Source organism: Trachymyrmex cornetzi, unplaced genomic scaffold (assembly GCF_001594075.2).
Source record: "Trachymyrmex cornetzi isolate Tcor2-1 unplaced genomic scaffold, Tcor1.1 scaffold1093, whole genome shotgun sequence".
Classification (NCBI taxonomy): Eukaryota; Metazoa; Arthropoda; class Insecta; order Hymenoptera; family Formicidae; genus Trachymyrmex; species Trachymyrmex cornetzi.
In genome coordinates, this window is record NW_017295646.1 from 90,975 (window position 1) to 104,886 (window position 13,912).

At 43.1% G+C, this 13,912-nt stretch overlaps 1 protein-coding gene across 1 annotated transcript; it reads right to left on the reverse strand.

Annotated features, from left to right (window-relative positions):
* Positions 1-1,204: 1,204 nt before the first annotated feature.
* Dab (DAB adaptor protein) lies at positions 1,205-13,857 on the reverse strand. The gene is made up of 7 exons (XM_018508315.1): positions 13,346-13,857; positions 9,766-9,980; positions 9,544-9,687; positions 7,412-7,564; positions 6,696-6,944; positions 6,210-6,461; positions 1,205-6,115 (listed from the first exon to the last, which is right to left on the reverse strand). The coding sequence occupies exons 1-7, from the start codon at positions 13,380-13,382 to the stop codon at positions 1,808-1,810; spliced, it is 5,358 nt and encodes a 1,785-aa protein (XP_018363817.1). The 5' UTR covers positions 13,383-13,857; the 3' UTR covers positions 1,205-1,807.
* Between the last annotated feature and the right edge of the window lie 55 nt (positions 13,858-13,912).

The following is a 13,912-nucleotide window of genomic DNA, read 5'->3' on the forward strand; positions in this document are numbered from 1 at the left end:
AGTGTCGAGTAACTATTAAACGAGTGATAAATAATTTACTACTATTATTACATAAGTACATACAGTGTAAAATGTCGGCATGATCGTTGTAATACGGTGGTTAGTGTAGAAATATTGATCAACATAAATCATGCAAATATATTAACAGAATTTGCGGTAAATCTTGACAAACTACGCGCTCTGCATATAAGATTAGACAGAACATGTAGCGACGAGCATTATTTATAATTTGAAGTAAAAAGTTATTTGTTTTTATCTTTTCTTTTACATTTCTCATTTCGCTTTCATAAAAACAATTTTTGTAAAAGCAATTTTTATGTTTAAAAGCGTTGAGAATAATGTAAATTGAAGCCATCGAGGTAAGCTTCGGTGTGTTAAATAGAAAGAAAACATCGTGTGCTGGACGATATTGTCTGGAATTTTCAAGTCATCTTATAGAGAAATATCACTTTAACTTTAAGTTTTGTTATAAGTAATTGTAACTTGGAATTACATTATTCTGTCAACATTTATTTTCACTTACAATGAAAAAATAGAGTCGAAGAAAAATTAGAGGACGAAATAATTTAGTTTATACCTTTAAAAGAAGCTTTTCTTTCCACAATCCGCATACTTTATACACATTAAATAATACTTTTCATATCCGAGAAATTTCGCACACTAGAACATTAAAGGTACGACGAACATAAGGCAATAATCTCGTCTGTGTAAACATAATTCTACCACCCTTCGTATCTCTCACGCTTGAGAGCAATTTGTCAGCAGCGTAACCGAATGACGAATCGGAGGGGAGCTCGCAGAAGGATCGTCGTCGTCGACGATGTACAAACGCCTAATGTAAAGTAATTGATTCGTGCTAGTTAAAAATGTATAAAAATCATGTTTTGATTACTTCCCAAAACGTGCTATTAGTTTTTCCTTCCTCGAAACTCCCAAATACAACGGTTACGCACACTTGACTAGAATCGTTCCTTAACAAATATAATTAAATTGCACATTTACAAATTCTTGCAACGAAAAGATAACTAAATAAATACAATAATTGAGTATATAAACGTATAAATAAAACGATATTTAATAATTATGCAATACATAAATTATTAAATCATGCTGACTTTTTTCTTTTTTTTTCTCTCAGCAAATCAATTTTAATACGGTAAAATATTATATACAAATTCGTTAGACTAGTTTCTTTGTTGTGTGTGTATGCCTGGAAATTTCTTTTTCCCTACTAAAAAAAAAAACAAGATTAAAAATGATTAATTTTTGGACATTTCACCCTTTTCTTCAAGACGAATTAATCTGTTTAGTAGAGAACGAATTAAATCTGTCGAGAAGTACGGGCATATATGTTGTAAATTAATATAAAAGGTAAATTACAAGAAAATTTTTAGTTGCGTGAAACGAAGAATTGCGCTCTCTCACTGTCAAACAAGAATAGATTTTTCAAAGAATTTTGTGAAACGAGAGAAGCGCAGAAAAATATCGCTACAACACTTTTTCGGATATGTTCAAGTTGCATTCAAAGCTCTTCCTTCAATTTTACTACGTTAAAATTGCTATAGCCGAGTTCTGACTAGAGGAGAACCAAGTATATCGTTGTAGCGAACCAAATAGCGTTGGATTCCACCGTTTTTCACGATCCGCCGACGTTTTCCGAGTGTGCAATGAAAACCGTCCCTTTGTTCTCCTTTTCTCTCTTTTCTTCTCATTTTTTAAAATCCAAGTTCCAATTATCTAGTCCACATTAGTGTCCCCGAACTCAGCGCGGGGTTTTAGCGACCCTTACTGTCGTTCGCTCGATAGATCAATTGAAGAAATCATCGCCGTCGAACGGATCGCTCTCCCTCGCGAAGATATTCACCGATTCCGATTTCCGAATATACTGATCACCCCTAGCCGTCTTATTATTGTTATTATTATTCCCTGGCCCGTATTTTCCTTGTCTCGAATTCTTCAGCGGCAACGTAGTCGCGCGGTGGTCCGGCACGTTGTCGTCCAGTTCGGACTTGAAGACGAAGGCGTCGTCGTCGAACCTCAGATCGCCATTGAAGAAAGAATCACGGCCACTATCCTCGGAGACGAAGCCATCAATGGACTGCTGTGGATCCTTGGTATCGCACGGCAGCTCCTCCGGCGTGGCTTTGAGATCGGACGACAACCTCTGTCGGTCGGACGTGTCACTGGATGCGCTCGCCGTGGGTGTGAGATCATCCTCGAAGTAGCTCGATCGTTTACTGTACTCCCGAACGGGGATCTCTCGCCTAGGATGATCTTTGGGACCTCTGATACCAGACGAGGGACTCGCGGGCGGCGGCTCCCGCTTCTGGTCAGCCGTATCCGGTCGTATTCGCACGTCCACTGGTGCCAGCGGTTCTATCGCGCCGCTTGGACCAGACGGTTCCATATGCTCGACGCTTTGCGCGAAATCATCCTCGAACGGACTCTGCGTCTTTTGCGCTTGTCGAGTCTTGTGCCTGGCTATTCGCTTGCGGTGCATCGTCTCACTCTTTGAATCGGGACCCTCGGACCAGTACGGTCGCTCTACCCAGCTATCATATTCCTGATCGCTACCCCAGTAACTCTCGCGACTTCTGGAACGCTGAGAGGGTCGTAGATACGGATCGGAATCATTGTCGCTGCACTCGGATCTGGAGGCGCCGAATTTGCGTGGATCTGCGTACACCATATCGCTGTTACGGCCGTCGTTTGCGCTGTTGGGTCTCTTCGGCCAATGTCTCTTCCTACCCGCCGGATTGTATCTGGGTGAGTCGTCGCTCGGACGTTCCGGACCATACTCCTCGTCCCAGGACGGATAGTCGTGAGGTCTGTCTCTGCTATCGCGATATAGTGAATAGTAGAGTGATTCTCTTAAAGCATAATCGGCGTCTGGAGGCCCTCTTCTACCCCAGAATCTGTTATCCTCCTCCCATCGTCTTCTCTCGTACCTTCTTCTGCTCCATCGATCTTCCTCGTCGTAGCCCATGCTCTCTTGGCTGCTACCGAAACGATCTTCGTCGTTCCACAGCATCAGCTTTCGCTTACGCTCATCGTCGTAGTACGAACCGTGAACGTCGTGGCTCCAATTACACCGTTGTGGCGGCGGCGGCTTCGACCGGCATTTCCAATGCGTTTCGTATTGATCCTCGTCGTCCTTGTAGGGCTGCACTTTCCGATGTGGATACCGCCGCGGACCTTCGTCTTCCCATTGACCCTCCTCGTACCAAGGTGATGGGTCGCGCGGACGATGAGTTCCACTCTTGGTCCACGGTGCACCGCGCGATTTCCTGCCCATTCTGTCGCGAAAGCTGCGGTCCCGCTTATCGGTATCCTCATAAAACGATCTATCTTCAAAACCGGGTGCATCGAATCGCGGATGCCGGGACCAGTATCTACCGTCCCCTCGTAACCTGCCGTTGCTCTCCTCACTCTCCTCCTCGTCTTTCCATTCGTTGTCGCTGTCGCCCGAGTGTCGGTAACCGCTGTTTCCTTTGAACGAAGTCTCTCTATGGAAATCTTTGCCGTCTGGTGACCATGGCGAAGTACCGCCTATCGATCGCTGTCCCTCGCACGAAGATCTATCGGACGAGCCAAAGACGCCCGTGTCGAACTTGGCCCAATTAGTGTCCTCCTTACTGTCATCCTTGTCTGATCGCGTCGTCTCCCCGAACGGACAAAACATATCTTCAAAGCCCGAGGACGAAGCCAATGGCTTGGTCTCCTTGGCGCGATGTGTGCCGGTGTTCAACATTTTGATCTCTTCAAAAATGTCCATCGCTACGGCCTTCAAATCTTCCGAATCTTTCTTAGCCGAAATATTCGAGCTCGCTGGTGGTGGCAGACTGTCGGAAAACAAATTCAATAATTCTACCTCCGCCAGACTTCTCGACTGCTGAATTTGTTGCTGAGATTGCACCACCGGCGATGCTCGGGCAGAGCTTAATATCTCCTCATCGTCCTTCTTGATCGGCACCGGTTCTGGTTCGCCGATGATCTCCCGTAGGGCAGCGTATCTGTCGCTTGATGTGGAGATCGAGGATTTTACCTCCATCGAGGATCTCTCAGCCACGGATGAGCCATTCATGTCATCGTTGAGAATATCGGATCCGACTTTATCAGACAAAGTGCCATTGGCGTCGCTCCCTTTTTCGGAATTTTCTGGTCTATCTTCCGCATCTGTGATAGTCTGCGTCTTCTCCCTATCGTCGTCGATGTCTATTTCTGTTGGCTGGACCGTAGACGAATCGGATATGACATCTGCATCTGCAATTACGTCACTTTCCTTCTCGATTTCTTTGTCTTCGACTTCTATTGATTTTTCTGTTGTTAAATTTGCAAGGGAGCTAGTTATTGTTTCGTCCGATTTCGTTGCGGACTCTTCTTTTAACAAATTTTCATTCTTAACTGGTAGCTTGACGGTCAAATTCACCAACGAAGCTATAGAATTCGAAGTACTCTCACTGGTTGGTACATCTGGTTGAATTTCAACTTCGTCAGAATCTTGTTCGTTTTTATTAAACTCTTCGTTATTCTCAGTTGGCTCTTCGACCTTTTCTTCTTTCCGTTCCATCTGCTCCATTTCCAGTAATTCTCGAAAAACTGCGTACTTGTCATACGTAGGATCCTGTTTTGTTTCCGGTTCGTAATTAGTTTTGAAAGATTCCGAACACATGAAAGAAGTCGAATTCGATCCAATCGTCATCTCGAGCGATTTTGATGCCAACGACGACAGCGACGAGGTCGCAGGTTTGGGTGGAACCACGGTTTGCTCCTTTATCGATGTCGATATCGATTTTGTCGTTATTGACGGAGTTTCGTCTGCATCAACGACAGTTTCTTTTGTCGAAAGACTCGCCAAGCATTGCGTGAGTTGCGTCAAAGTCAGACTCGTCAGCTGCTGAACGGTCATGTCAAGACTGGAGGCCAACTCATCCAGATCCGTCCACGATGATGTCAGCTGACTGAGCGTGATATCCAGCGGCGGTTTCATCTTTTTGGAGTCTGTAACCGGGATGGTGCTGCTGGTAGTAAAGGGCACGGACAACGATGTTGTGGATGATATCATCGTGCTGAAGGAATCCTCGAAGGCAGAGGTAGTGGTCGTTGTAAAGTCCGATCTGCCGGATATTTGCGGAGGCGGACTGAAATTATCGTCGAACTGATGACCCTTGGTATCTCTCGGCGGACTTTTGTTTTTATCCCTAACAATCTTGGTGGGTGACGGCGAGGTCTCGCGCTGTGGAAAGTCGTACTGGAAATGTCCCTCCGTATGTGGCGGTCTAGGCGGTGGCCTCGCGCCCCCTCGAACTCCCTGCTTCTTCGGTGGTAAAGGCGGTGGGTTAATAAGAATACTTCCCGTGCCCCTAGGCGGTGGTTCCGGCACCAGATCCAATTCCGCGCTCGAGCTAGAAAGACGCGAGTTTGCGTCCGATGAACAAGACCGCAGTGGCGATGCCGGTGACTCGTTTGTCATCGAGAAATCCACTGGGAACTGTTTATTGGACTCCAAAGACTGCGTTTTTCCAGCCGGTAAGTCGATGTCGAAGTCCCTCTTCCGTACTGATTGAAGATACTTCTTCGGACTGGGTAGTTTCACCAACCCCTGTGTTGATTCCGTCGAGTCTCTGTCCATACTACGAAGGATCGAACTTCCTCCCGAAGCGGTAGTCGATCCTTTAGATAACGTCGATTCCTCCGGTGGCAAACACACCGAGAGAGGCTGATGATGTATCGAGCGGGAGGTTGTCTCTTTTTTCGGCGGCGAGTCGATTCTCTGCTGGGAGGAGGATTGGCTCGCCTCGTTCTCGTCGAATCGATCGAAATTGGCGAAGTTATTGTCCTCGCTGTCCCTCGACGATAATTCATTTTGCGTTTTCGTCGACTCCATGTATTCCGTGCTGGTTGTGATGTTGAAGTTCGTTGGAAAACTATCGCTGGAACTCGTCGACACCAAATCTTTGAGGACTTTTTTCGGTGGATTTTTCAAGTGCTGGAAGAAATCCTTCTTGTCCACGTAAGGCTTAATCAGGCCGGTACCCAGGGGATCCAGTTCCGTGAACACATCGATCTGCGGACTTTTTGTTTGACTGTTACGAGGTGTAGTCTCCACTGAGCTCTGCAATACGATATAAGTCGCGTGAAATTATTATGGAAATTATTTTAGAAATGTATTATTCGCTAAAAAAAATAGGGAGGAAATTGACACTTACATCTTCCGAATCCTTTTTCGCCGTTGAATTTTTACTCAGACTTGTCATCTCACTGTCGTTGAAAAGATCCTCAGCCTCCTTGTCGAACCAGTGAATCGTGCTCTGTGGTGGTGGCGTTTTACTAACTAACGTCGTCGCCGGACTGGAAGTAGTCGATGCGGGTGGTACTGGTACGGTATGCTGTCTTTCTAAATGTCCTCTCTTGGTGGAAGAGGGTGGCGGTGGCAGAATTGGACGAACTGTGTCCTGCAGCTGCAACAGGTACAGAAAAATAAAACGTCGAACATATAATATTGTCAATGAATATCGTTTTTCTTCGCTATGAATATCATGGTTGTAATGATTACGTTTGATTCGTTTCTGATAGATAATGAAAAAAATACAGTTTCTCCATTCACACCGATATTAAGATTGCGATGATTGCAATTTCCTTTCTAACGCATTAGATGAAGAAGATATTCGCAAATTCGCAATACCAATCCGCACCTTCATGTTCGCGAAAGAATCACCGAACGGATCGGTCTCGAATAGATCGTCGGTAGACGGTACGGGATTTTCTGGCGTAATTTTGTCCATCTGATGAATGCCCTGCTGCAGCGAATTCAGTTCGAACTGCAGATCTAGCAAATCCGCAATCACACCGCTCTGTGTCTCGTTCTTGCGATCGGCGGTTTTGTCGACCTCGCAGTTAGTCGTGCGAATTCGATGAAACGATGACTCGGTGCCCGCTGCGCCCTGCGACAAATTATCGTAACGCGTCTCTAGCGTCTGTTAATTACGTCTTACTATTATCGGTATTTCTCTTAAAATCCATTCCACCAACGTCGATGAACTCGTACCGTTGTGCAACCGATTCTTTATTTCTTTCTAAATTGTAATAATACAATATGATAATTACAATATAAACAACGACAAATAATCATCTTAATTATGATTAAAGACATTTATAAAAATTTTAAAGTTAATCACGATCTTTTTTAACTAGATTTTCTAGTTCTATTTAGAATGAGATAAAGAATCAGTTAACATTGACTGATTTTAGATGATATTTAAATTAATGAATCCATGAATAATGATACTTCAGGCACACTATGAAGAAAATGGAGAAGCAGTTAAAAATACGAACAAGAAGAGTCATTAAAGAGAACAATTTAGCTGACATATCTTGACTGCAGCAATTATTTCGAGGGATTGGAACTCACCTTGGTGTCGGGTGCCGATTCAACGAAAATACCGCCGGTGTGGAATTTAATCGCATTAATGGCATTCTGCTCTATGTGCTGTTTCGCCAGTTCAATCTCTTTCTTCTTCAGCTCGAACACTACTTGGAACAAGTCCCGCATCGCTATCACCACCTGTTAAACAAAATATCTTGTTTGTGCCACTTGCAACAAACTTGCAGACGTAAACTCATTTACATTTCGTCATTTACATATTCGAAGTCAGCCGTATTTGAAGAATTCTTCTTATTTGAAAATATTTCTCGATTTTTTGAAGAAATCATCCTTTTCAGAAACTTAATTTTAAATATAACAGTAAGATTTTTTATTAACAAATTTTTTCATTCGTTTTATCGTCTTAAAATTTTTTACTTATGTAACGATCTTTTTGTGTTCCAATAAAAAAAAGGATAAACTTTCCTTTATTTTAAGATTAATTTGAAGCTTCGAGAATTCCCGACGAATCTAAATTAACTTTCTTTTCTTCAGGAATGAAAAATATCGAAGAAACTACCCACGCCCGTTGATCGTAATTTCCGAAACCTTTCTTCGATCGTTCGTTTTATTCTCACCCTTCCCTTCTACCCCCGTACTATCAGCGCGACAACCCTCTATTTGCTGCGATTCCACGTCGGTTAAAACCTCCAGCGGCGCATCAAACACGCCGCCGAATATACGGGCGAGGATTACCGGAGTCGTTTACAGGAGGCGAGCGCAGAAATTAAACTTGGAAATTGAATGAAGGCGTAAGGTTGTTGAATTAATTTACCACCTGTCGCGCGAGCTTCCCGAGCTGATTTCATTTTCGCGGCGATGATCGCCACTATTGAATTGTACGAGTTGAGGGCCCGGCAATTGTGCCAGCGCGCGCACAATCGAGAGCGAAAGTCTCCGTGCTTCATGCCAGAGTTAAACATATTCCTCGACTTAACGTAGCTGATTAGTCGTCATGAACTTCTGTTCGCTACTATTATGTCTAATATTCTTGCGTCTTGTGGAAAGTCGCTCGCGACCGCAACGTATTATGCGAATAATACACCGTAATAGTACTAACTATTTCAAACTTATTTTGCTCAATGAGAGACAAGCGAAAATAAGTGCATACATGAAACAGAGATTTATTAGGAAAGTACCTTTTCTAATGAATTGATTAGATTTTCGTCGTGTAATAAAATTAAATTCAATGAAGTAGTGCCAAAATTATTATACGCAGTTTCTGTCTCATATCTAACTTATTCATTAAAATTCATTATTAGAATCAAATTTTGTTTCCTTATGTCTCTAGGATAATAATAATAATAATACATTAACGGTTGTTTCGCTCCTGATCGATTGCATTGAAGAACAACATGCTATTTGCGCGTGATTTTCGATTTTCTTCGACGCAGAAAAAAAGGAAACACTTGAAAGAAGCATTTTCTCGACGCTTAAATCGCGCAGTGCTTGAGCACAAAAGTGGGATATACCGACGGATTTGAATATCAAGAAGTTGCTCGTCGATCCCTTTGAACGGGGCATATGAAGCGAGCCGTGGATAATCCGGCAACAATCTCCCGCGGCGAGGACGTAACGGAGGAACGGGGTGGAGTTGAACGCGGAGCCGTGTAATGCAATTATTTACATACGCATCCGGGATTACGGTCGCCGAGGTCGATATTGCTTCTCGGATCGGGCAAATATCATTCTAGGCTCCCTGCTCTCCTCCGGCTACATCCCCCTCGATGCCTCGCTCGCCGGATACTCGTTCCCGATAATTGACACACTTTAACCGCGTTTGGCAGCGACGCAGGAACGCGAAATCGCAATCGCTCGTGCGTGTCCTTGATAACTCTCGAGCTGCGAAATCAATTCGATGCCCCTCGCCTTGTGCGTCTTGTGCATTCGGATTAGATTTTCGCATATTTGCCGAGGGCCCGTGATACAGGCTCTTCAAACTGACATGCGTTCAAGTACGCATGAAGAATTCACTTTCAGTTACTTATAGAGAACAAGAATTAATCGTGGATTACGTCACTTCATTGCATATTTCACACATCTTTAGAGGAAATTTTTGGTGCAATGATGTATGTAAAGAAACAATACGTTTGAAACAAAGCGAAAATAGAAAAATTTACCTGACTCGCCGCCTTATCAGTCTTAATGCCGAAGAATCGATGTCCAGTATCCGGTGATCCGAAAATATATCCGAAGGCTCTCGAATCACTCATATCTTGCGCGATAAATGATATTTTATGTACCGGATGATGATACAGGCAGTCCTGCGAAAGGATGCAATCATAAATTATGTCATAAATCGATCCGCAGTGTTTCCCTACATGAATAATTTCGTTACTTACCCCCGTCTTTTCGTCCCTCAAACGAAGCCCATCTATGCTGACCTGAACGGCGATTCGTTGCTTGTGCTCACCGGCGGCGCGAATCGCCATCTTCAGCTCAGCCAAGGCCGTCTGGCACATCCGGTCACCGCGTGCTTCCGTCACCTCCAAAATACCGATCAGCTTCGCCTTGAACGACACGCCCTCCCCAAGAAAGCGGGTTGGGTCATTCTTGACTGAAAGTAAAATATATGCAGAATTATTTTAACGCTTTCTTGATTCCTTCGATTGAAAGAATAAAGAAATAATTGGCAATTCATTAGAGAAACGAATAAAAATAATCTCCAATGACTGCAGCTTTATGATTAATAATTCGTTCACGACAAACGATCTATTTCAGTTGCGGTTCTGTTTCTTATTTTTTTTTATGAACGTCGTAGAAAATTAAGATTGCAGCAGGAATTTTTGAACAAAATTGATTCATCAGTGTCTTCAGCTTAATTCGTTGGATGAATTGATAATATTTTTACGAAGTCGACGGTAGAAGCCGATAACAATTGGCATAAAATCGACCGGTTTGGACTACATTATCGTTTATACTTTAATTGTGGAAAGCGACTTTAAGTCTGTGCAAAGACAATTAGAAAAATATTTATTTGAATAATAATCGGCAAAACAGACGACTTTAGGATCCCCTTAAGGTCGCTCGCCGCGAATCGTTTTCAATTCATTCTGTATGGTGAACTGTGGCGAAAGTAACGCGAAAATACGAAAGTACGGGGTGCGCTTGTTGTCACGCTTGTTGTAACACACGCCCCGCTCGATCTTGCATAAAGGAGAATCGCTCGGTGCCTAGTAGATCGAATTATCGTATTTGAAGTCGCTGAGGGGAGGCTCTTCAGAAAAGCGGCGATCCCGACGGCGATAGGTTCGGACGCATTAAATCGACATCGATCGGTCGTACAACCAATTTGACCGGCGGGACTATAAAATGAAAGAACTCGAGTGCCAGCCAAGAACGACCTCCCGTCGGTGCGAGGCCCGGCATTAAAATTAATGATTCGGAAGCCGATAATTGGGTCTATATCTGTCCGTAGCCACGATATTAATACGTGCCATTTGTTGTATTCATTTTGGTAAACGGAAGTGTCAGCCAATATCGCTTCCATTGTATCAAAGTACCCGATAACATTTCGTAAATGGAGATTAATACCGGTGATAAATATTTGAAACAATGCGTTACGCCAGTTACACGTCTCGTTATAACTTCGCGGCTTTTGGTACAAAAGTGTGATTATATAGAATATATAGCATAAGTTATAATAAATGTAACTAGTTCGTGTAGCTCCGAATTACAGTAAATATCAGCGCGAACATAAATAACTGTACATTATAGTCTGAGAATAATTATATTAGCTTTACTACGCAAAATAGTTGACTTTATCAGCGACCATGTGTGCAAACAAGGGTACGATAAATCTGTTGAAGATCTAAATAATATAGAAAGAGCGTAAAAAAAGAAACGAGAAGTATCGCGACTTTTTTTTTTCTCAGCAGGCTCTTCGCTGCCCCTATGATTTTAATGACTGAAGGTTGCTATGGCGTTTGTTCGAAGGCACTCGTAGCCTTCGAGTGTAGAACGCCAACTGTCGGCACTCGAGGAGTGTATACGTCCGGTACCAATCCAAATTTTCATCGAGACTCCTTCTTCCTTCTCTCCTTGCTTTTCGCGCCAGATGCGCCCTGCATTGCACTTGCCCCCATGCATTCCGCGCCTCTAATAATAATTATTATTGTGGCTCGCGAAAAGAGTGTGCAATAAGATGAAGCAGTCGGACAAAGTACAAATCGACTACATTTAATTGTATCTCTATCACTACGAGAGAATCTTTACAACAACTCTTTATTTAATACTGTAAGTTAAATTGGCTAGTAGTTGATTACTTATTTAAAGTATTAAAAAAGCACTGTTATATTAGTGTTTTTAATAGTAAAAATGCGTAATTTATAGTTACTAATCAATTTAATACTTGCAATATTAAATTTTTCCAAGAGTCGTAATAAGAATTCTCTTGTGTAAGTATTACTTAATAAATTAGTTTAATTTATTAAAAATTAATTTAATACTTATACTATTAAATTTCTTTAAGAGTCACCGTTAAAATTCTCTCACGTAATTATTAAATTGATTATATAATAATTAATCATTTATTTGAGTATTAAAAGCACTATCATTAGTTTTTAATACTCAAAATAAGTAATTAATTACTAAGCAGTTTACAATATTATTTTTCTAAGGAGAGAGACAACGAAATCTTCCGTTATCTCATATTTTTTTTTAAATCTGGTCTGGAAGACACCAAATTTAATAGAAATGAATGTCTCCTGAATCTTAATCGAATTTCTTCCAGTTTCTATCGGTTTCTGAAGTCAAGTTATCGGTAAACTGATAAATTCTGTGTATATAGTACATATTGCGCGGTCTACGATAAGACACGCGACAATATAGCAACCAAACGTATCGGAAAACTTGGTGTATCGTTGTGAAAATATTTTTATCGCGTCGAGACCACTCTTGACATTTTCACAAAAAAAAAGCTTGGATCGAAGAAGTCCGGCTCGTTCAAACTTGACCCGTTTATTTATGGATATTCTGTATGATGTAACTCAAGAAAAAATTATTATAAAAAGAAATAGCAACATGACTATTAGCTATGTGACAACATTGAAAAATCTAAGATTCAGAAACAATGAAGAGAAATGATAAATTATTATCATGTGACTCATCAAGAAATTGTCTATTTATGCGGAGTGTATTTGTCTCTATAATATAATTCGCAGTCTTGCAATTCATTTAGCGACATTTTCCATTTTCCTCTCCAGTTTGTAGTTAACACTTCCGTCGTATTACACGAGCGTAATTCGAAAACTATCGACCGCTTAGCTTTAAATATATAATGAGGGAGCACGCGCCGATGTATGGCATTTCAAATCAGCGTGCTCGTTGTAAACTTTGTTAGAATATTTCCCAGCTTATTTCCATAACGAGATCTCCTCATTCTTCCCGCGGCATTCTTTTACGATTTCAATTACGCCAATTAAAATGTTTAATCGAATAAAGGGATAAGCACGTTTCCGCGCTGTCTTCTCAAAAGTCCTGCAGTAGTAATCTAGAACACGCGAACGGCACAGACGTCGACATCTCTCGGCGATGCGAGAAGTTGTCTGTTCATTGCTCAGTTGATAAACGCGTTCATCTGGGTGCAAAGGGGGTAAACTTCCGGTTTTATCGTGAGTGAATTCACGACTTGTTTCTCGTGTTCTCGGTTTCGCGTCGCGAGACGCATCAATCGTATCGAATTGCACAGCCAATCGTGAAAATCGCACGAGGCACGAAAACCCCTCAAATACACGAACACGAGGAAGCCATATTACGGAGCGCCCCTAACGGATATACAGGGTGGCACTAGAAGCACCCGTCGACACTCGCCATCATCGGGGATGACACATAAACTCTTTGGGATCATGAACGATTTACAGAACACGGGGCACGCGAGGATAAACGAATCTGAGCGAAAAAAAAAATTTGCTCTCTACTCACACTTGCAAGGACTGTTTTTTTTCCGTAAGGTCTGCATCGGTGGTCCCGCGTAGACGACGACGAGGGAGAGAGAGAGCCCCGAAGAACACGGCACGAAGGGGTCGACGAGAATTTTCTCTCTTATCTTTTTCTCCGTCCGTCTCTGTCATTCGCACCCCCTCTCCCGGTGAGTCTACCTTAAGACGCACCCTCGTACGTCGGCACACGGTCGGGGACACGATACTCAGCACGGACACATGTCGTAGCACGTCGGTCTCCCTCTGTCTCTCTCCTTCCCGCTCCCTCTGTGTCCGCGCACCCCCTGGTTTTTCCTCCCCCCTCTCTCTCTCTTTCTCTCGCGTCCCCTTCTCGCACTATTACCCCCGGCCGGCGTCTCACCCTCCGTGCCGTGTATTTCCCATACGCCAAGAGGAACGCAAACGGTGGAGAGACGGGCGGCGCGTGTATCACGCGTATTCGCGTACGCGTCGTCGTGCACGTACGCACACACCGTCTATACGCACCACCTAAAACGCGACGTCGCACCACCGGTCGGGACTCGACGACCAGGCAGGAGCAGCGGGATCG

Bases quoted from the DNA above. Each gene is read 5' to 3' on its own strand.
- Dab (XM_018508315.1), bottom strand. From the start codon at position 13,382: ATGCAGACCTTACGGAAAAAAAACAGTCCTTGCAAGT. The intron at 7,565-9,543 runs GTAAATTTTTCT...TTTGTTTAACAG, and splicing joins CTGATAAGGCGGCGAGTCAG to GTGGTGATAGCGATGCGGGA. The intron at 6,462-6,695 runs GTGCGGATTGGT...TACCTGTTGCAG, and splicing joins ATTCTTTCGCGAACATGAAG to CTGCAGGACACAGTTCGTCC.